This window comes from Pelobates fuscus, chromosome 2, assembly GCF_036172605.1.
Source record: "Pelobates fuscus isolate aPelFus1 chromosome 2, aPelFus1.pri, whole genome shotgun sequence".
NCBI classification, from domain to species: domain Eukaryota; kingdom Metazoa; phylum Chordata; class Amphibia; order Anura; family Pelobatidae; genus Pelobates; species Pelobates fuscus.
The window spans coordinates 177,710,730-177,732,582 of record NC_086318.1 but is presented as its reverse complement, the minus strand read 5'-3'; the positions used below and the strand labels follow the sequence as shown (position 1 = coordinate 177,732,582).

General features: G+C 38.2%; 1 protein-coding gene across 2 annotated transcripts in view; it reads right to left on the bottom strand.

Annotated features, from left to right (window-relative positions):
• SMAP1 (small ArfGAP 1) overlaps positions 1 to 21,853 on the bottom strand; it is a 319,946-nt gene that overhangs the window by 81,588 nt on the left and 216,505 nt on the right. For both annotated transcript variants that reach the window (XM_063442978.1, XM_063442979.1), the window contains one exon: positions 1,012 to 1,093. In XM_063442978.1, the coding sequence (XP_063299048.1) occupies positions 1,012 to 1,093 (82 nt within the window). The remainder of the gene's footprint in view (positions 1 to 1,011; positions 1,094 to 21,853) is intronic.

The following is a 21,853-nucleotide window of genomic DNA, read 5'->3' as shown; positions in this document are numbered from 1 at the left end:
CAAATTCTGTCCCCCAGAAGGTGACAGTGCCGCTTTAAGAGCTCTGTGAAATGCCAATACAGCAGACTTTATGAAAGTTAAGGCAGCTCATAACCTTGGTTATAGTTATTCAATGCTTATAAATAACTATGGAAACCTGTACATAATAAATACTTTAAAGAGGAAGGCTAGCAGAAATACAAATCATTTTCTCACAAGAAAGAAAAGTAGCCAAGTAGTGGCTTGGGAAAAAGTGTCCTACAATATCTACTGCTGATGTCTTAATGTCACAAAGTATAGCTCATGACAAAGTCCATCCCACAATCAAAAGCTGTGATAAAAACAACAATAACTTCAGGATCTTAAAGACCTGACATGTTTTCATCTTTACTATGGTACAGTCAGCTTCTTGAGTCAAAGTCACCTCACATTGCTTATAAAACACTCAGATTATTGTCATATGCCATCTAAGAGAACAAAAGAAAAGCTAATTTACAATGAGAAATCCCTAACTATTCTTTCTGTCATCAAAAGGGTTTGGAAAGCAATAGACACGCCGGCATAACAGATAACATCACTCAGAGAAATGGCTGAGTCAAAAGAACGTGATCACAATTTTTCTATAGATGCAGTGAATACATGTATTGTACGGAAGTACAATAAAAAAATCACCCTAGCATCTTACTCTTTACATTTAAAAAAAAAAAAAAAAGGGGAAAAAGCCTTTAAATTTAAATGTTGAAATGTCATTATCTAGCAAGTCTTTGAAGATCACTTTGATAGCTTTTACTCCCCGAGGAGCTCATTACTGGTATTTTGGTGGAGACGGCACTGCTGACAGATACAGGGCCCCTTATTAAACATTTTCTTTTATAGAGGGCCCTCAGCAGACTTAATCATGCCATTTCCAAGCACAGCTAACAGTATCTTTTGGCATATGGAAGATAAAGGCATAATGTTCTCTTCTGCAGAGCTTTCATTGTAGTCATTTTAGAATATAACAATGGAGTGTGGTCATTATTTATTACTTACCGAGACCTAACAGATCCACGGTCAGTTCCGGGGCTTTTTTTGGACTGGCTTTAACTTCTACCTGTGGCTCTTTTTTCGCTATCTGTGAAAAGATGGCAAATAATTCATTAATTAGGCACTTAGGAAAGAAACAACGGACTCTTTCTTATCCTTTATAGAAATGCTTAATATACCTTTAACACTCATCAGAAGCACAATAAGAAATGCTTTTGATGCTTTATTGCATTTTGCAAGGTGGAAGAAGGACAAGGTCAACAAGGAATCACAGAACATTGAAATGCAAATTACAATGACCTATTTAGATTGAGATAGTAGCAGTCCTCAGAGCAATACCTGGACAGTGTAAACTTATTTTTAGACAAAGAGAAATGTAATTGCCCTGCAGAACTTTACCAGACTACCATTGTTTGCTGTAGTAAAATGGGGTACAATAATGCCTTTTGCTTTCCTTTCTTGTAAGGTTCTGTCTTTTACATTTTACAAAGATTATGCTTGGGTTTAGTGCTAAATACATTAACTTAAAGAATAAATGTGGGTTGTTTGGTTTTAATGCTTTGCTAGAACTAGTTTCCATGACAGATTTTGAAGACATCCTGGATATGTGTTTATGTTATATCTATATACATTGTTTGTTTGATTTGTACCTGTATTGCCAGACATTGGTTTGTATGAGAAGTCTGACTTTCTTTTACTAGGTTCATTTAGAATTCAAGAAAAGGCTGGAAGCGAAGGGCTTTAGAAGCAGTCTTTAGAAGCAGTGAACATTTAAATGTAACCCTTAATTAAATCAATTTATGATATCAAGAAAAGTGTTTACATCTTCTTTAATGAATAGTATAGAAAAATACCCTTAACCCCTTCAGGACGGAGTCAATAGTGCACGTTCTGATCAAAACAAAACGTAAACAAAAACTGGAATTTGCGCTATATGTCTGTTCACCCGTAGTTCCCCTCTTTCATATTATATGCACCCACACTTATTATATATCATTTTGTTCAGGAGAAACAGGGCTTTAATTTACCATTAACTATTCATATATGGAATATAATTTATTATGAATAAAATAAAAAAAACTGTGAGAAATTTATTTATTTTTTAAAAATGTGTAGTTCCGCCTCACATTTTAGCTGTAAATGTCATAATACTGTTAGGTTTTACTGCAACAAAATGCACATATTTGTAATCAGCGATGTCTCACGAGTACAACAGTACCCCCCATTAACAGGTTTTATGTTGTTTTGGAAAGTTACAGGGTCAAATATAGAACGTTCCATTTTCAAATTGAAATTTGCCAGATTAGTAATGTTACCTTTGAGACGGTGTGGTAGCCCAGGAATGAGAATTACCCCCATAATGGCATACCATTTGAAAAAGTAGACAAGCCAAGGTATTGAAAGTGGGGTATGTTTAGTCTTTGTTAGTAGCCACTTAGTCACAAACACTGGCCAAAGTTAGCGTTCATATTTGTTTTTGTGTGAAAAAAGCAAAAAACGAATATTTGGCCAGTGTTTGTGACTAAGTGGCTACTAAGAAAGACTGGACATACCCCACTTGCAATACCTCGGGTTGTCTACTTTTGCAAATGGTATGCCATCATGGGGGTAATTCTCATTCCTGGGCTACCATACGCTCTCAAAGGCAACATAACCAATCTAGCAAATTTCAATGTGAAAAAAATGAAATGCAAGCCTTATATGTGACTCTCTAACTTTCCAAAACACCATAAAACCTGTACATGGGGGGTACTGTTATTCTCGGGAGACTTCACTAAACACAAATATTAGTGTTTTAAAACGGTAAAACAGATTACAACAATAATATAGTCCATAAAAGTGCCGTTTGTTTGTAAAAAATGCAAAAAACGTCACTTTTACTTAAAATATCATCGTTGTAATACAATTTACCAGTTTGAAACACTAATATTTGAGTTCAGCGAAGTCTCCCGAGTAAAACAGTACCCCCTATGTACAGGTTTTATGGTGTCGTGGAGTATTACAGGGTCAAATATAGTGCTTGCAAATTAAATTCTCTGCACTTTCTCCCTGTGTTGTCAGGCATGTCAATCAAATTTTAATTAATCAAATCACATAATTATGTTAAAAGATTATTTAAATATACATGTAGAATTTTAATATATATACATATATATGTATTTAAATTCTACGTGTATACTAATGTAATTTTTTATGTAATTATATGTATTTATCTATATATATATATTTGCGGTTATTTGTATTTTATATATAGATAGATATATATAGAATGCCATTCTAAGTGTATTTTGTTACCAATATATATATATTAATAACAAAATACAGTTAGAATGAAATTACATATGCATATATAATTTATATTAAATTTTGTTTCAATATTTTATTTATTTATTTTATTATTTTATTTATTATTTTAATTATACGTATATATATATAATATATATATGTACATCTATTATATATATAATATATATACATATTATATATATGTAACATCATTCTAAGTGTATTTTAATGCTAATATATGTACTTATATTAGTATTAAAATACACTTTGTATGACGTTACATATATATAATATGTATATATATTATATATATAATATATATACATATTATATATATATAAAAATATTTTCAATTTATTTTTTAACATGTTTAATTTCTTTTTTTATACTTTCTTACCAGCAGGGGGACTGTCTGATATTTTAGACAGTCCCCCTGCAGGCAGATCCATAGCCAGCTATAGGGGGCCATGTGATCGCTCTTTGAGAGCGATCACATGGCCCCCGGGGGCCTCATTTGCCGTGGGAGGGCTGCCTGGGCTGTCAGGCAGCCCCCCAGAAGAGGATCGCGGCGGAGGTGAGTATAACTTACCTCCTGGGGCTGCAAGCCGTTACGGCGTTCCATGCCGCCGCAACGGCTTTAAAGCCCATTATAATGGGGACGGCATGGAACGCCGTAACGGCGTTAACGGGTTAATACACACACACATATATACACACACACATATACTTAAGCAAAACAGAACTTCTGGTCTTTCCTCCCTCAAGTGTTGCTACTCCCGTTTCTGTCTCCCTCTACATTAATGGTGCTACCATCAGCTCCACCACACAGGCTCGCTGCCCAGGTGTTCTCTTTGACACCGACCTCTCCTTCACCCCTCATGTCTAGTCTATCGCCAAATCCTGCCGCTTCCATCTCAAAAACATTGCGCGCATCTGCCCCTACTTAACGCCAGATGCGGCTAAGGTGCTGGTCCATGCCACTGTCCTCTCTCACCTTGACTACTGCAATCCACTTCTCACTGGTCTTACGTGCTCCCAACACGCCCCATTGCAGTCTATAATGAATGCGGTGGCGAGGCTCATCTTCCTGTCCGCCCATTCACCAGTATGACATTAGAGGAGAACTGTCGATTGGATGTTTTTAGATTTTTCTTGCAAAACTCAGCTGATTAAAAGGTTAACTATTGGCTATGCTTACATTATAAATAATGCCATAAGTGGGTGCACCAATGTGTGAATAAGGCACTTTAATAGTAATGCCAAACATAATAGTACTCATATAGCACAGTGAATGGATATGCATATCCCTGGAGGGTCATTGGCAGAGTTTTTGTAGTGACCGTGAAAGTAATGGTTTTACTTTAAAACCAACTTCACATTGTGATAAAATGATTTTCACTAGGTTGTTAAATTACATATATTATTTACATGGCTGCTATGGATTTATTGCACCATTTTTCACCAAGAGGCAAAGCCTGAAACAAAAAAAAAAAAACCAAAAATCTTTTTGCTACTTCCTTTGTAACAGTAATGGGATAATTTTTTCATTGTACGCTTATTTGTGAATTCATTGTGAAGATCAAATGTTCAGCTCTGTTAATTCCTTAATGAGTAGCACTGTGCATCCATATGCCTAACATAAAGCATGCAAACATAGCAGTCTCTTTCATCTCAGTATGAGACTGTTCATGAAATAGTATAGGCTGAGAAATAAAGTCACGGGACATTTACTGCCATACAGAATACGGACATCAATATATTGTTCCACCTATATTTTAAAATTCAAAGTGAATTAAAAAATTTATACCAAAATAGTCAAATTTGAAAACAATTGTTTTCTATTTAGATATTTTCACCTTAAATTTGAAATCCAGTTTGAGTTAAAGGGACACTATAGTCACCTGGACAACTTTAGCTTAATAAAGCAGTTTGGGTGTATAGAATATGCCCCTGCAGCCTCACTGCTCAATCCTCTGCCATTTAGGAGTTAAATCCCTTTGTTTATGAACCCTAGTCACACCTCCCTGCATGTGACTTGCACAGCCTTCCATAAACACTTCCTGTAAAGAGAGCCCTATTTAGGCTTTCTTTATTGCAAGTTCTGTTTAATTGAGATTTTCTTATCCCCTGCTATGTTAATAGCTTGCTAGGCCCTGCAAGAGCCTCCTGTATGTGATTAAAGTTCAATTTAGAGATTGAGATACAATTATTTAAGGTAAATTACATCTGTTTGAAAGTGAAACCATTTTTTTTTTCATGCAGGCTCTGTCACTCATAGCCAGGGGAGGTGTGGCTAGGGCTGCATAAACAGAAACAAAGTGTCCTAAATGACAGTGAATTGAGCAGTGAAATTGCAGGGGAATTATCTATACCAGGGATAGGCAACCTTCGGCTCTACAGATGTTGTGGACTCCATCCCCCATAATGCTCTTACACACATAATGCTGGCAAAGCATCATGGGAGGTGTAGTCCAAAACATCTGCAGAGCCGAAGGGTGCCTTCCCCTGATCTATACACTAAAACTGCTTTATTTAGCTAAAGTAATTTAGGTGACTATAGTGTTCCTTTAACCCCTTCAGGACCGCTGACGGTTCAGGACCGTCAGCGGTAAAACGTGCGTTTGGACCGCTGACGGTCCTGAACCGTCATAACGGTCTGGGGCTACTTACCTGATCGCCGTCGGTCCCACGGCGGCGATCAGTGCTCCACCCGGTCCAGGGGGACTGCCTGTCTGCCCGGGCAGTCCCCCCTCGACAGATCAGGACCCCACGGCCATGTGATCACTCGATCACATGACCGCAATAGGGGTCTTTGTATCTGCCTGCAGGGGGACTGTCTGTGCTGACAGGCAGTCTCCCTGCAAGTAAAAAATCCAAAAAATAAAGTAAAAAAAAAACCAGTGTAAAATCAGTGTAAAAATAAATAAATAATATGTGTATATATATATGATATATATACATGTATTATATCTATATATAATATATGTATATGTATCATATATATATATAATGTCATATTAAGTGTATTTTTATATTTATATATACGTATATTAATATAAAAATACACTTATATTTAAATTACACACGAATATATACAATATATATATAATTGCTATATATATGGTATATATATATTATTATAAAATACAAATAATATGTTAATAAAAATAAATAACAAAAAATAAAAATAATTTTTAATAATTATAAAAAAATATTTATATATGCAATTTTATTCTAACAGTATTTTGATATATATATATATATATATTTATATCAAAATATACTTAGAATGTAATGATATATATATCTATGTATAAATAAATAAATAAAAACAATACGAAATATACATATGTCCATATACATAATTACATAAATAATTTCATAAATATACACGTAGACGTCAAATATATAAATATGTATATATATTAAAATTCTACATGTGTATTTATGTAATATTTTTACCTAATTAAGTAATTTTAATGATTGCAATTTGAGGGACCTGCCTGCCAACCCAGGCCGAAAGTCCAGATAATTTAATTTGCTAGCACTGTGTTTAACCCTGTAACTTTCTATGACACCCTAAAACCTGTACATGGGGGTACTGTTTTACTCGGGAGACTTCGCTGAACACAAATATTAGTGTTTCAAAACAGTAAAACATATCACAGCGATGATATTGTCAGTGAAAGTGAATTTTTTTGCATTTTTCACACACAAACAGCACTTTCACTGAGGATATTATTGCTGTGATACATTTTACTGTTCTGATACACTAATATTTGTGTTCAGCGAAGTCTCCTGAGTATAACAGTACCCCACATGTAGAGGTTTTATAGTGTTTGTGAAAGTTACAGGGTCAAATATAAGGCTTGATTTTACTTTTTTTTTTTATTGAAATTTGTCGGATTGGTTAGGTTGCCTTTGAGAGCGTATGGTAGCCAAGGAATGAGAATTAGCCCCATGATGGCATACCATTTGCAAAAGAAGACAACCCAAGGTATTGCAAATGGGGTATGTTCAGCCTTTTTTAGTAGCCACTTAGTCACAAACACCGGCCAAAGTTAGCGTTTCTTGCATTTTTAACACACAAACAAATATAAATGCTAACTTTGGCCAGTGTTTGTGACTAAGTGGCTACTAAAAAAAACGGGACATACCCAATTTTGAATACCCTGGGTTGTCTACTTTAAAAAAAATATGTACATGTTAGGTGTGTTTCGGGGATTTATGACAGATAACGGTGTTACAAGGTCACTATTGATACATTTAAAATATATATATATTGAAACAGCAATTTCCTACTTGTATTTATAGGCCTATAACTTGCAAAAAAAAGCAATAAAGCATGTAAACACTGGGTGTTTTTAAACTCGGGACAAAATTTTGAATCTATTTAGCTGTTTTTTTCATTAGCTTTTGTAGATAAGTAAAAGATTTTTCAAGTAAAAGTCCAAAAACATGTTTTTTTTTAAAATTTTTCACCATATTTTATTATTTTTTTTAAATACAATATTGGACATAATACAAATAATGGTATGTAAAGAAAGCCCCTTTTGTCCTGAAAAAAACAATATATAACTTGTATGGGAACCGTAAATGAGAGAGCGGAAAATTACAGCTAAACACAAACACCACAAAAGTGTTAAAACTGCTCTGGTCCTTAACGTACAAACATCGCAAAAACAGGCCGGTCCTGAAGGGGTTAATTCTGAACTGGCGATGGAGTGCACTTGAATGCTTGGTGTATCATCAAAAGGTTTAATTTTCTTTATGCCAGTGTTTTGTGTATTCTGTGTTTTTCCATACAAACCATGCACAAACAAAAAACATGAACTAAACCCAGATGAAACATTTTTTTTAGTAAGCAACCAAGGTCCTGGAGTCCATTATTCAAGCCCTATCATATCCATTAACGAACATCCCATCCTTAGAGTACAATTACAGGTCAAGCAGTTCAAAAGCTAGTTGTATTTCCAATGCTATATTATGAAAATACCCAGTAACTTTAATGATGTTCCAGTGAGTCCATTCTGACCAAGCATATCTGGTAGTTAATGATTCAAATGAAGGTCAGTATCTCAGTGTATGTGGTGGATGGAAGGAGTGATTGGTGCAGCACAGTACCACACACGGTATTGCTATCTAATGTAAAAGTCTAGAAGTTCAAGACTGCATGTTTATTTTTCAATACATATACAAAAATACACTTGTTGGGTAAATGCTGAATACTGCGTTTATTGTAGATTGCCCACATTACGCAATAAAGGGTGACATATCAAATACACGCATCACCCAGTCTCCACTCACTCAAAAAAATCTTTAAAAACTCACTTCAAGAAAGCATATCAATTAACCCCTTCAGGACGGAGTCAATAGTACACGTTCTGATCAAAACAAAACGTAAACAAAAACTGGAATTTGCGCTATATGTCTGTTCAACCGTAATTCACCTCTTTCATATTAAATGCACCCACACATATATATCATTTTGTTCAGGAGAAACAGGGCTTTAATTTACCATTAACTATTCATGCTGTTAGCTGTAAATGTCATAATACTGTAGGTTTTACTGCAAAAAAATGCACATATTTGTAATCAGCGATGTCACACGAGTACAACAGTACCCCCCATTAACAGGTTTTATGGAGTTTTGGAAAGTTACAGGGTCAAATATAGAACGTTCCATTTTCAAATTGAAATTTGCCAGATTAGTAATGTTACCTTTGAGACGGTGTGGTAGCCCAGGAATGAGAATTACCCCCATAATGGCATACCATTTGAAAAAGTAGACAACCCAAGGTATTGAACGTGGGGTATGTTTAGTCTTTTTTAGTAGCCACTTAGTCACAAACACTGGCCAAAGGTAGCGTTCATATTTGTTTTTGTGTGAAAAAAGCAAAAAACTAATATTTGGCCAGTGTTTGTGACTAAGTGGCTACTAAAAATTACTGGACATACCCAATTTGCAATACCTTGGGTTGTCGACTTTTGCAAATGGTATGCCATCATGGGGGTAATTCTTATTCCTGGGCTACCATACGGTCTCAAAGGCAACATAACTAATCTGGCAAATTTCAATGTCAAAAAAATGAAATGCAAGCCTTATATGTGACTCTCTAACTTTCCAAAACACATAAAACCTGTACATGGGGGGTACTGTTATTCTTGGGAGATTTCACTAAACACAAATATTAGTGTTTTAATACAGTAAAACATATTACAACAATAATATAGTCCACAAAAGTGCAGTTTGTTTGTAAAAAAAAAATGCAAAAAACTTCACTTTTACTTAAAATATCATCATTGTAATACAATTTACCAGTTTTAAACACCAATATTTGAGTTCAGCGAAGTCTCTCGAGTAAAACAGTACCCCCTATGTACAGGTTTTAGGGTGTCTTGGAGAGTTACAGGGTCAAATATAGTGTTTGTGAATTAAATTCTCTGCACTTTCTCCCTGTGTTGTCAGGCATGTCAATCAAATTTTAATTAATCAAATGACAATTATGTTAAAAAATTACTTAAATATACACGTAGAATTTTAATATATATGCATTTATAGGTATTTAAATTCTACGTGTATACTAATGTAATCTTTTATATAATTATATGTATTTATCTATATATATATATATATATATATATATATATATTTGCGGTTATTTGTATTTTATATATATAGATAGTTATATATAGAATGTCATTCTAAGTGTATTCTGTTTCCAATATATATATATATATATATATATATATATATATATATATATATATATATATATATATATATTAATAACAAAATACAGTTAGAATGAAATTACATATGAATATATAATTTATTTTACATTTTGTTTCAATATTTTATTTATTTAATTATTGTAATTATACGTATTATATATATATATATATAATATATATATGTAGATCTATTATATATATATATATATATATATAATATATATACATATTATATATATGTAACGTCATTCTAAGTGTATTTTAATATTAATATATATACTTATATTAGTATTAAAATACATTACGTATGACGTTACATATATATTATATATACATATATTATATATATAAAAAGGCATTTAATTTATTTTATAACATGTTCATTTTTTTTTTTTTTTTTTTTTACACTACCTACCAGCAGGGGGACTGTCTAATATTTTAGACAGTCCCCCTGCTGGCAGATCCATAGCCAGCTATAGGGGGCCATGTGATCGCTCTTTGAGAGCGATCACATGGCCCCCGGGGGCCTCATTTGCCGGAGGGGGGCTGCCTGGGCTGTCAGGCAGCCCCCCAGAAGAGGATCGCGGCGGAGGTGAGTACGCCGGACCTCCAGGAGCTGCAAGCCGTTACGGCGTTCTATGCCGCCCCAACGGCTTTAAAGTCCTTTAAGGCTGCGACGGCATAGAACGCCGTAACGGCGTTAAGGGGTTAAACTGTTAGCAGGTTTTTATCCCCCACTACCCATGACCCGTCTCCTGCAACTGTCAAAAATTACCTACTAAGACCTCTTATAAACCTACTTCGTACCCCTACTTTTACCCTTTGTGTCACTATACCCCACTCCCTCTAGAATGTAAGCTCATTGAGCAGGGCCCTCCACCTCTCTGATCCTGTACGTCCAGCTGTCTGATTACAATTGCATGTCTGTTAGTCCACCCATTGTACATAATAATATACCGTATATACTCGAGTATAAGCAGAGTTTTTCAGCACATTTTTTGTGCTGAAAAAACCCAACTCGGCTTATACTCGAGTCAATAGTCTGTATTATGGCAATTTGCATTGCCATAATAAAGACAGGGGCTGTGGGGGCTGTCAGAGCTGTAACTTACCTCTCCTGCAGCTCCTGTTAGCTCCCTCCTCCTCCGCGCCATCCGTTCAGCACCTCGGTCAGCTCCCAGTGTAAATCTCGCGAGCTTACAGTGGGAGCTGACAGAAGAGCTGACCGGACGGCGCGGAGGAGGAGAGAGCTGACAGGAGCTGCAGGAGAGGTACGTTACAGCTCTGACAGCCCCCTCCCCCCCACTGAACTGCCAATGCCACTGGACCACCAGGGAAAGGGAGCCCCCCTCCCTGCCATATATCAAGCAGGGAGGGGGGACGAAAAAAAATATAATAATAATAATAATTAAATTAAATTAAATTAAATTAAATTAAAAATAATAAGAAATAATAATATGAAAAAAATAAAATAATTAAAAAAAATGATAAAATTGCCCACCCCCCACCAAGGCTCTGCAACACACACACACACAGCACTCATACACACACACACTCTGCACTCATACGCACACGCTGCACTCATACGCACACACACTGCATTCGTTATATACACACTGTAAATAAATATTCAATTAATATATATTTTTTTATGATCTAATTTCATGTAGAAATTTACCAGTAGCTGCTGCATTTCCCACCCTAGGCTTATACTCGAGTCAATACGTTTTCCCAGTTTTTTTGGGTAAAATTAGGGGCCTCGGCTTATATTCGGGTCGGCTTATACTCGAGTATATACGGTAATAATAATGTAAAGTCAGCAGTATTTCAACTAAAATATTGAATGGAGAATGCACCTTTTATCCTCATTGTTAAATACACCTGTTTTTCTTTTTTTTTTCTTTTGTCTATTTTCAGCCTTCAATAAGTCTTTCAACTTGAAGAAACCACACTTCTAAAAATAGATTTAAATCCCTACTTGCAAACGAGAGCAGTCATGTGCAAAGGAGAAAATTAGGCAATGTATAATTTATTAAATACATTTTGTAACTATCAAGAACACAGGTCTACTAAGTAATATTATAAATGGAATTCCCTTCCATTCATGTATAAAAACGTCTTGTTCAAATCATTTAAAAATGCAGGGGTCAATCTGCTTACCATTTATAGAGCTAGGCAGGCCATTTCTACCTAGGCCACTTCTAGGTGTCTTTATAAAACTTTCCTAATAAATTATATAGAAACTGCAGCAAGATTATGTGATGCAACATACATATATATATCTTAAAGTAACTCAAAAGGCATCTGTTGGTCGGCACGGCTTGAAAACGATATGCAATCTCTCATTAAAATATCTGAAAGATAATCTCATTAATAGAGGATATTAAATACCTCAAGGAATTAGTTATATGTTTTAATCAAGTGGTTTTCAGGATGATAATTCCCCAACCTCTGACTGCATTACTCTCCCCCCCCCCCGCCCCACCCCGCTGGGCTGAAGGGGTTAAAACCACTTACCTTTCTAAAGCGCCAGGCTCCCTCAGCGCTGGTGACCTCTCCTCCCCCTGCCGACTTCAGCTCCAAATGCGCATGCACGGCAAGAGCCGCGCGTGCATTCAAACCACCCATAGGAAAGCATTACTCAATGCTTTCCTATTGTCATCCAGCATCTTCTCACTGTGATTTTTACAGTGAGAATCGCGGAAGCGCCTCTAGCGGCTATCCGTGAGACAGCCACTAGAGGCTGGATTAACCCTCAGTGAAACATAGCAGTTTCTCTGAAACTGCTATGTTTTCAGCTGCAGGGTTAAAACTAGAAGTACCTGGCACCCAGACCACTTCATTGAGCTGAAGTGGTCTGGGTGCTTATAGTGGTCCTTTAAGTGCTTTCAGTCACTTCCACATTTACATGGCCAACACTGGACAGTAAATCACCAATGATTTGACATTTGCAAGAACATAATTTTCTTAAAGTAGATCTCTTACCCAAGAAAGCTTTGCATTGATCAAGGGAGGTTTAAAGTGAGCATTTAGATTATTAATTTTTACATAGGTTCTAATATAAGTACTGTACTGCGCTCATACAGCACAGTGACATTTAATTTTTTGAGTCGTCGAGAGCAGAACAGTGAATGTTAAATTTATAAATATGTTTGCCTAGATTAGGTGTTTTTAAAAAAACTAATAAAATCTTTCAACATTGAAGTTGCTGTTTAGTGGATAGGTGAGTGCGCTGGATCTTGTGTCATATATATATATATACACACATATATATATATATATATATATATTATATATATACACACATACATACATACACACACACACACACGAAAAAGAATGTGCACCTTCTTTGCATTCTATGGTTTTACAAATCAGGATATAACAGTCATCTGTTCCTTAGCAGATCTTAAAATTAGGTACCGTATTTTTCGCTCCATAAGACGCACTTTTTTTCCCCTCAAAAGTGAGGGGAAATGTCTGTGCGTCTTATGGAGCGAATATGAAGCTTTACTTACCTGTCTTGTAGCGTTGGCCGGCAGCACAGGGCGCACCGCGGTACTGGAACTTTAATTTCAAGTTCCGGTTTCCGGACATGAGCATTCACCGTTTTGTTGGAGTATCCATTTAAGTTATTTCTACTGTATAAAACACTCTGGAGTGATTAGGAATGTGCAATTAACTTAAAGGGACACTATAGTCACCTGAACAACTACAGTTTAATGTATTTGTTCAGGTATGATCTATAGCTCCCTGCAGGCAATCTAATGTAAACACTGTATTTTCAGAGAAAAAACAGTGTTTGCATTGATTGATAGGAATACCTCCAGTGGCCGTCACTCAGACAGCCACCAGAGGGACTTCCTATCATGCAGGGCCCTAAAAAGGCCCTGTACACGTCAGAAGTATTAAAATATGTCTGACGTGTGCAGGAGAGAGAAGGCACTGACCGCAAAGACCGCAAGCTGAGCTGTCAGTCAGCTCAGCTCGAGGCCGCGCGCAAAGCCGCGCATGCGCACAAGGGAGCAATGACGCTTCCAAGTGGAAGCGTCTGATTGCTCCCTGCTCGCGCCTGCCTATTTCGTCATTTTGACTTCACGAGGCTCCCGGCGCTGGAAGGTGAGTAAATTCGTCTGCCTGGAGAGTCCCTTTAAGGCTATATTTAATTGCAGAAGCTAATAATTGCAAATAAGCCCACCGTATTACAGCCCACCAACCATGTGCTTCAGCAAAATCATCCCTTTGCTGTAATTCAAAACAAATACAGAAACTTTTGACAGTTCGTTACCAACATTCTACTTAATTACCTTATAATGTTCATTAATGCAAAAACAAGCAAGAGCTTAAAATACCTTCCCGTTCACAAAAATCCTACATGTTTAGTACAATTTGTTAAGAAGAAATAACCTTTTTCCCTTTGCAAACATTTGAACCAGGTGCAACCTATTATAATGTATTCATTTATCAGCATCCCTAATTACTAATGCATCTGAAAGGTAATTTAGCTTGTTCTTTTGCCACTTCATTAGCAGCTGAGCAAATAAATACACTCACCCCTCCAGTACTACAGACTATGACAACTACACTGAACAAAATTATAAACGCAACACTTTTGTTTTTGCCCCCCTTTTTCATGAGCGGAACTCAAAGAGCGAAGACTTTTTCTATTTACACAAGAGGCCTATTTCTCTCAAGTATTCGCAAATCTGTCTAAATCTGTGTTAGTGAGCACTTCTCCTTTGCTGAGATAATCCATCCACCTCACAGGTGTGGCATATCAAGATGCTGATTAGACAGCATGATTATTGCACAGGTGTGCCAAAGGCTGGCCACAAAAAAAGGCCACTCTAAAATGTGCAGTTTTATCACACAGCACAATGCCATAGATGTCGCAAGTTTTGAGGGAGCGTGCAATTGGCATGCTGACTGCAGTGGATTAAATGTCCATTTCTCTGCCATAAACCGTCTCCAAAGGCGTTTCAGAGAATTTGGCAGTACATCCAACCGGCCTCACAACCGCAGACCATGTAACCACACCAGCCCAGGACTTCCACATCCAGCATATTCACCTCCAAGATCGTCTGCGATCACCAGCTGTTGCAAGAATCGGTTTGCATAACCAAAGAATTTCTGCACAAACTGTCAGAAACCAGCTCAGGGAAGCTCATCTGCATGCTCGTCGTCCTCATCAGGGTCTCGACCTTACTGCAGTTAGTCGTCATAACCGACTTGAGTGAGCAAATGCTCACATGCGATGGCGTCTGGCACTTTGGAGAGGTGTTCTCTTCACGGATGAATCCCGGTTTTCACTGTACAGGGCAGATGGCAGACAGTGTGTATGGCGTTGTGTGGGTGAGCGGTTTGCTGATGTCAACGTTGTGGATCGAGTAGCCCATGGTGACTGTGGGGTTATGGCAGGGCCGGCGCGTTTTATAGATGACTTAGGCGCACCGGCCTGGGGGCGCCAGATTTGGGTGATCCGGCAGGAGGTAAGCGCACAGTGCTCCCTCCTGCCAGCCACTCAGTGTAGCGTGGCCAAGCAGCGCTGACCGCGATACAAGAACTTCTGTTTCCTGTACCCGGCCACCGTCCAGACTGACAGGAAATGCTTACACAGTGAGCTCCTGTACCACGGACCGCGCTGCCCGGCCACGCTACAAAGCTAGGTAGGAGGCACAAAGGGGGAAGGGGGGGTAGGAGGCACAAAGGGGGGTAGGGGGGGTAGGAGGCACAAAGTGGGGGAGGGGGAGGGATAAACACTAAGGGGGAGAGGGAGGACCATCGAAGGGGTGAGGAGGAGAGGTCAGGAGGGGGAGCTCTGAGGGACAGGAGGGGAGAACACTAATGGACTGGTGGGGAGAGGATATCACTAAGGAAAAGGGAAAATGTAGAGTACTAAGGGACGTGATGGGAGAGCAATAATTGACAGGTGGGGAGAGCACTATAAAAAATAATAAAAAAAATAAAATAAAGAGCTGCTCCCCTCTCAGCCCAAATTCTCTCTTTCACACTACACACATACACCATGCATCCTTACACATACACAGAAACACACAATGCATAAATACACACACACACAAACATACAATCCATCCCTACACACACACTGCCTTACAAACACAGAAATACACATTGCATCCCTTACACATACAAACACAGATACACACATGCATCCTTTACACACCCAGAAACACACACGCTACATCCCTTACACAAATTGGTATCCCTATACACTATGTTCTATAAGAACACACACATATTACATCTTCTACAATAACACATCCCCTACACACATACACTCTACTCCCTGTGAGTGAACTCATGGGTGGGCCTTGTAGGCATACTCACGGTCAGGCCCTGGGGGCCCAGACCTTGAGCCATATAAGGGGCCCCCAAAAAATGTAGCTGCTTCCTGATGGTTAATTTACCTCACATTAAAGGGTCACTATAGTCACCAGAACCACTACAGCTTAATGTAGTGGTTCTGGTGTCTATAGCCTGTCCCTGCAGGCTTTTTAATGTAAACACACTGCCTTTTCAGATAAAAGACACTGTGTACAGAACTGGCGTGGAGAGAGCAGGCAGATCATATGGGTGGGGCATTGTGATGTCACCGGCCCTGGGTTATGGTATGGGCAGACGTATGTTATGGACAACGAACACAGGTGCACTTTATTGATGGCATTTTGAATGCACAGAGATACCGTGATGAGATCCTGAGGCCCATTGTTGTGCCATTCATCCACGACCATCACTTCATGTTGCATCATGATAATGCACTGCCCCATGTTGTAAAGATCTGTACACAACTCCTGGAAGCTTAAAACATCCCAGTTCTTATATACTCACCGGACATGTCCTCCATTGAGCATGTTTGGGATGCTCTGGATCGGCGTATACAACAGCATGTTCCAGGTCCTGACAATATTCAGCAATTTTACAACAGCATGTTCCAGGTCCTGACAATATTCAGCAATTTTCCACCAACATTCCACAGGCCACAATTAACAACCTGATAAACTCTATGCGAAGACTATGTGTTGCACTGCATGAGGAAAATGGTGGTCACAGCAAATACTGACTAGTTTTCGGACCCCCCCCCCCCCCCGAACTTCCCCAATACAGTAAGACTGCACATTTTAGAGTGGCCTGTTATTGTGGCCAGCCTAAGGCACACCTGTGCAATAATCATGCTGTCTAATCAGCATCTTGATATGCCACACCTGTGAGGTGAAGGATTATCTCAGCAAAGGAGAAGTGCTCAGTAACACAGATTTAGACAGATTTGTGAACAATATTTGAGTGAAATATGCCTTTTGTGTACATAGAAAAAGTCTTAGATCTTTGCGTTCAGCTCATGAAAAATGGGGGCAAAAACAAAAGGTTTTTTTCAGGTGCAATTGTTGTATTCCTTGTAAAAAGGTCTCACACAACAGATAGACAGATCTAGAAATACTAAAGTAACCAAAATGAAACCGAAAAGGGGAAAAAAGTGTACATAGCACTAAAAGTGAATAATAGATGTATACAACCTGTATGTGAATGATAAAGACAATATATCGTTATATATCTGGGGAAGAAATAAAAATATAGTGCAATATAATCAGCACAGGAGTAGGGGTGGAGGTGGTAGAGAACTCACTAAACAGATGGAAAATCAGGCATGTCTCCCTCTCAAATGGGGTAAAGAAAATGAATGGAGGCGGACAGTTGCTGTAGAAAGGTTGGCTTAAGTGGTACCCTTGAAGAGACCTGGATGTCCCCTCATGTGTCGATCAACGCCCTCCAACAGCTGATAATCAGCTAAATTGACCCTGAAGTGCAGGAGTTGCAGAGACTTGCATCCACTTTGCTCATCGGCCAGCCCCCGCCCCTATATATATTAATATTCTAGTTGTGACACTAGTTTCCTCTTGACAATGTTCAAACTGGAAAATGTGTGTTACTGTGAATTGATAAATAGATTGTGTTTGTCTATAATCTTTCACAAATGTTTTCCTGCTGCTATATATTGATCCCTGCATGTATAACATACATATTAAAAAGATGAACTATCTTCCGGAGTGCAAAACAAGTACAGCATACTAGTCAGATGCCTAAAAATAAGAAATGTGCTATAATCTGAATGGGGTTTTGTTTGTACTTATGTCTAGCCAAAGGCTTCTGCTAAATCACTAACTAAGATAAATTGGACTACCAACAGTCCACTCACCAAACAATAGAATATAAGGCAAAATTATCATGAGGACTGTCCATACCAACAGAAAACTCTTACTCTTTTATGTTCAGCCTCCAGATGTATTCATATTTAATTTATATGCTCATTTGCTTATTTGGAGCATTTTCAAATGCTTCAAAGGAAACCAGAATGACAACCCATGCTTTTACTGTCATCTACTGACAGCTTTTTCTCAGAAACACACTGCATGGAAGGTTGCTCTGCCAGAGCGGCACTATATAACATGCAACGAAGGGTGGTGTCCGGCAAAAACATCTCCACTACTTCTCCATAAAGTAACGCACGTCTGCCAGCTTAGATTGACAAGAAAAGTGGAAGCAGGGAAAAGACTGAACAATCTTAAAAAGAAGAAACTCTATGCAGACACTCCTTAGAATGCTGTAAAGCCAGGGATGTTAATTAACATGACAGTTTCAAGAGGCACTACAGGCTGAAGACTAGCCCAATTGTTTTTGTGACGGTTTATGGAAGGCTCATACTTGAAAAGAATAACAGAATCACATAATGTTACACAGTAAAGCATTAGTGTTCCCGTCTATCTAGTTCACCCACAACCATTTGCCATAACTTACCCTTTTCCAGTATCGAGGCTGTTTACCTTTCCTTCTCCCATGGCGCAACAGAGGTGGCATGTATAAAACAATGCTACTCATACAGCAGCATTGAGGACTTGATCTGTCAAATGAACCCCTAGGAATGCATTGAACCCATACTTTCCTATGGAGCTGCAGTCACTTGGGAGAGTTTTACTCAGTTACTGCATCAAGAAGCGGTCTTTTAAGTGTGAGAGACTTATAAATGCACCCCTTTCCCCCACACCTAAAATACATACAAGACAGCTAATGACTACATAGGGTATATCCTAAAGAGTGTGACATAGGCGCATCCTGTCAAGAAATATATATATAGAAGAACATGGATTATAATATATATATATATATATATATATATAAAATCTATTATATTACTGATATCATGGAATTTTACAAACTGTACAGCCTCCTGTTATTATTACATTATTTTCCCATGGTGTGTAGAGAAGTACACGAAAATTTTAGGTCAATTTTGATTGAAAGTAGCAAATAATATCCATGTTAAAGGATGGAACACTATCGATGGTCTGGGTGCAGTGTTTTCTTTGTTTTAACCGTGCAATATATAGCAGTACAATTTATTTTTTAGAACATGCAGTTTTTCTGTCAGGAAGAGTATAACATGGGAATCAAATGTTACTGATTGCCGTATTTGATTGGAGGAGTGAGGCGTTTGGTTGTGCATACCTTTTGAAGTTGACATTAACAAAGGTGGAGAGAGCAGGCAGATGCAGCAGAGGAGTTCTGGCATTATAAATTATGGGAGGTAATAATGATGATTTACTTTTAATGAGTTAAAGGACCACTCTAGTGCCAGGAAAGCATACTCGTTTTCCTGGCACTAGAGTGCCCTGAGGGTGCCCCCACCCTCAGGGACCCCCTCCCGCCCGGCTCTGGAAAGGGGAAAAGGGGTAAAACTTACCTTTTTCCAGCGCTGGGCGGGGAGCTCTCCTCCTCCTCTCCGCCTCCGTTCCTCCCCGTCGGCTGAATGCGCACGCGCAGCAAGAGCTGCGCGCGCATTCAGCCGGTCGCATAGGAAAGCATTCATAATGCTTTCCTATGGACGCTTGCGTGCTCTCACTGTGATTTTCACAGTGAGAATCACGCAAGCGCCTCTAGCGGCTGTCAGTGAGAAAGCCACTAGAGGAAATAGGGGAAGGCTTAACTAATTGATAAACATAGCAGTTTCTCTGAAACTGCTATGTTTATAAAAAAATTAGTTAACCCTAGCTGGACCTGGCACCCAGACCACTTCATTAAGCTGAAGTGGTCTGGGTGCCTAGAGTGGTCCTTTAAAGGGACACTATAGGATTAAAAATAACTTTAGCTCAATGAAGCAGTATTTATGTATAAGTCATGCCCCTACAGTCGCACTGCTCATTTCTGCCATTTGGGAGTTAAATGTTCCTGTCAATGCACCACTAGCCACACCTTCACTGGCTGTAACCGAGACAGCCTACATGGAAAAATAATTGCATCTTCAATCACACCTCAATTTACTTATTTAAAATATTTTTTTTTTTTATCTCTTGCTCTGTAAATTGAGCATCCTTCACATTCTTAGGATGCTCCTATAGGCTCTAGAAGGCTATTAAAATAGCAAGAGCTAAGGAATTCTAAAATAAACAATTTCCAATTAGGGAAGTTTAAATATTAGATTTCTCTCTGCAGGAAATGTATAGGAAAGCAGTGTGAGTCACATGAGGGGAGGTCATGATCTATACCGCAAAACTGCGTCATTAAGCTACAATTATTTTGGTATCTGAAGTATCCCTCTATGTATCGCCAATCTCTATATAAGGATGGTAATGCAGTCTGTTGGTTATTTGGCATATCCTTTACCCCTATTTGATAATATACTTGGTCAAGGCATTAAAAATTGCAATAATATATTAAAGATTTTTAACATCGAAGCATCAGACTTTGCCACATACCAACATGATTAGCAGGCTGTGGAGGATGCACAAGTGGTGTAGCACTGCTCCGTCACAAAAGAATTAGCATGTGTCCACTCACAAAGGTAAAGATATGCATGCATAGTCCTGTGACATATTTAAGATACATTACAACACTACACGGATGATTAACAATACCCACGGCACTCAGATTCCATGCATCACCCATCGTCATTCAGTTGAATCAAAATTTACACAGTATCCAAAGAAAACATGATGATATTCACAACTCGCTGCTCATAGGCTCTATGCGAAGGTAACAGACTGATGGGTGTAGTAAGACGTGCAGGGCAAGAAAACGAACAATAATGAACCAGAACTGGCTCGGCATTCAAACCACATAATTTCTCCTAATGATTACAGTTATCCTGCACTGTATTTATCTTTTCAACAAATGCTTTTGGAGTTTTGGGCCAATTCCAAGCGCAGGAGTGAATAGGGCTCATGTCTATACAAGACGTGACTGCTTCATGTTGTTTCCCTTTCAAAAATGTTCCCATAAAAAGCTTGCAACCAGCTAATAGAAGTGCAATGCTGCAGTCAAAGATAATTAAGTAAGAACACAACATTTTTAGCCACCTGAAACACTCATTCAACCTATTCTTTTCACTGAACCAACCACAGAAAAGGCTAAAATTAAAATGCCCAACTTCTGTTTCATTACAAAACCCTGTAGTACATGTAAAGACATTATTTATTTCCCTGATCCATCAAAATTAGGAAATGTGTTTATTGTCCCTTTGACGTGTTAACATGTGAAGCATGGTGCATAATGCACTGCATTAAATTAATGCGATGTCTGTAAGCGTTTGATGGTTGAGCCATAGGATACCATTTCCTTACACTGTATAAAGCAGTCCCCAACAAAGACATACAAAATGACCAGGAATGACTTTGCGCAGCCGGCCTTTATAAGTTCCCAATGAGAGCTGAAACATAAATGAAGCCTGACATTGTTCACGCAAAACAAACAGACAGTAGCTTTCATTGACTAAATACAGAATTTCACCCCCACACACACACCATTCCAACATACTCTA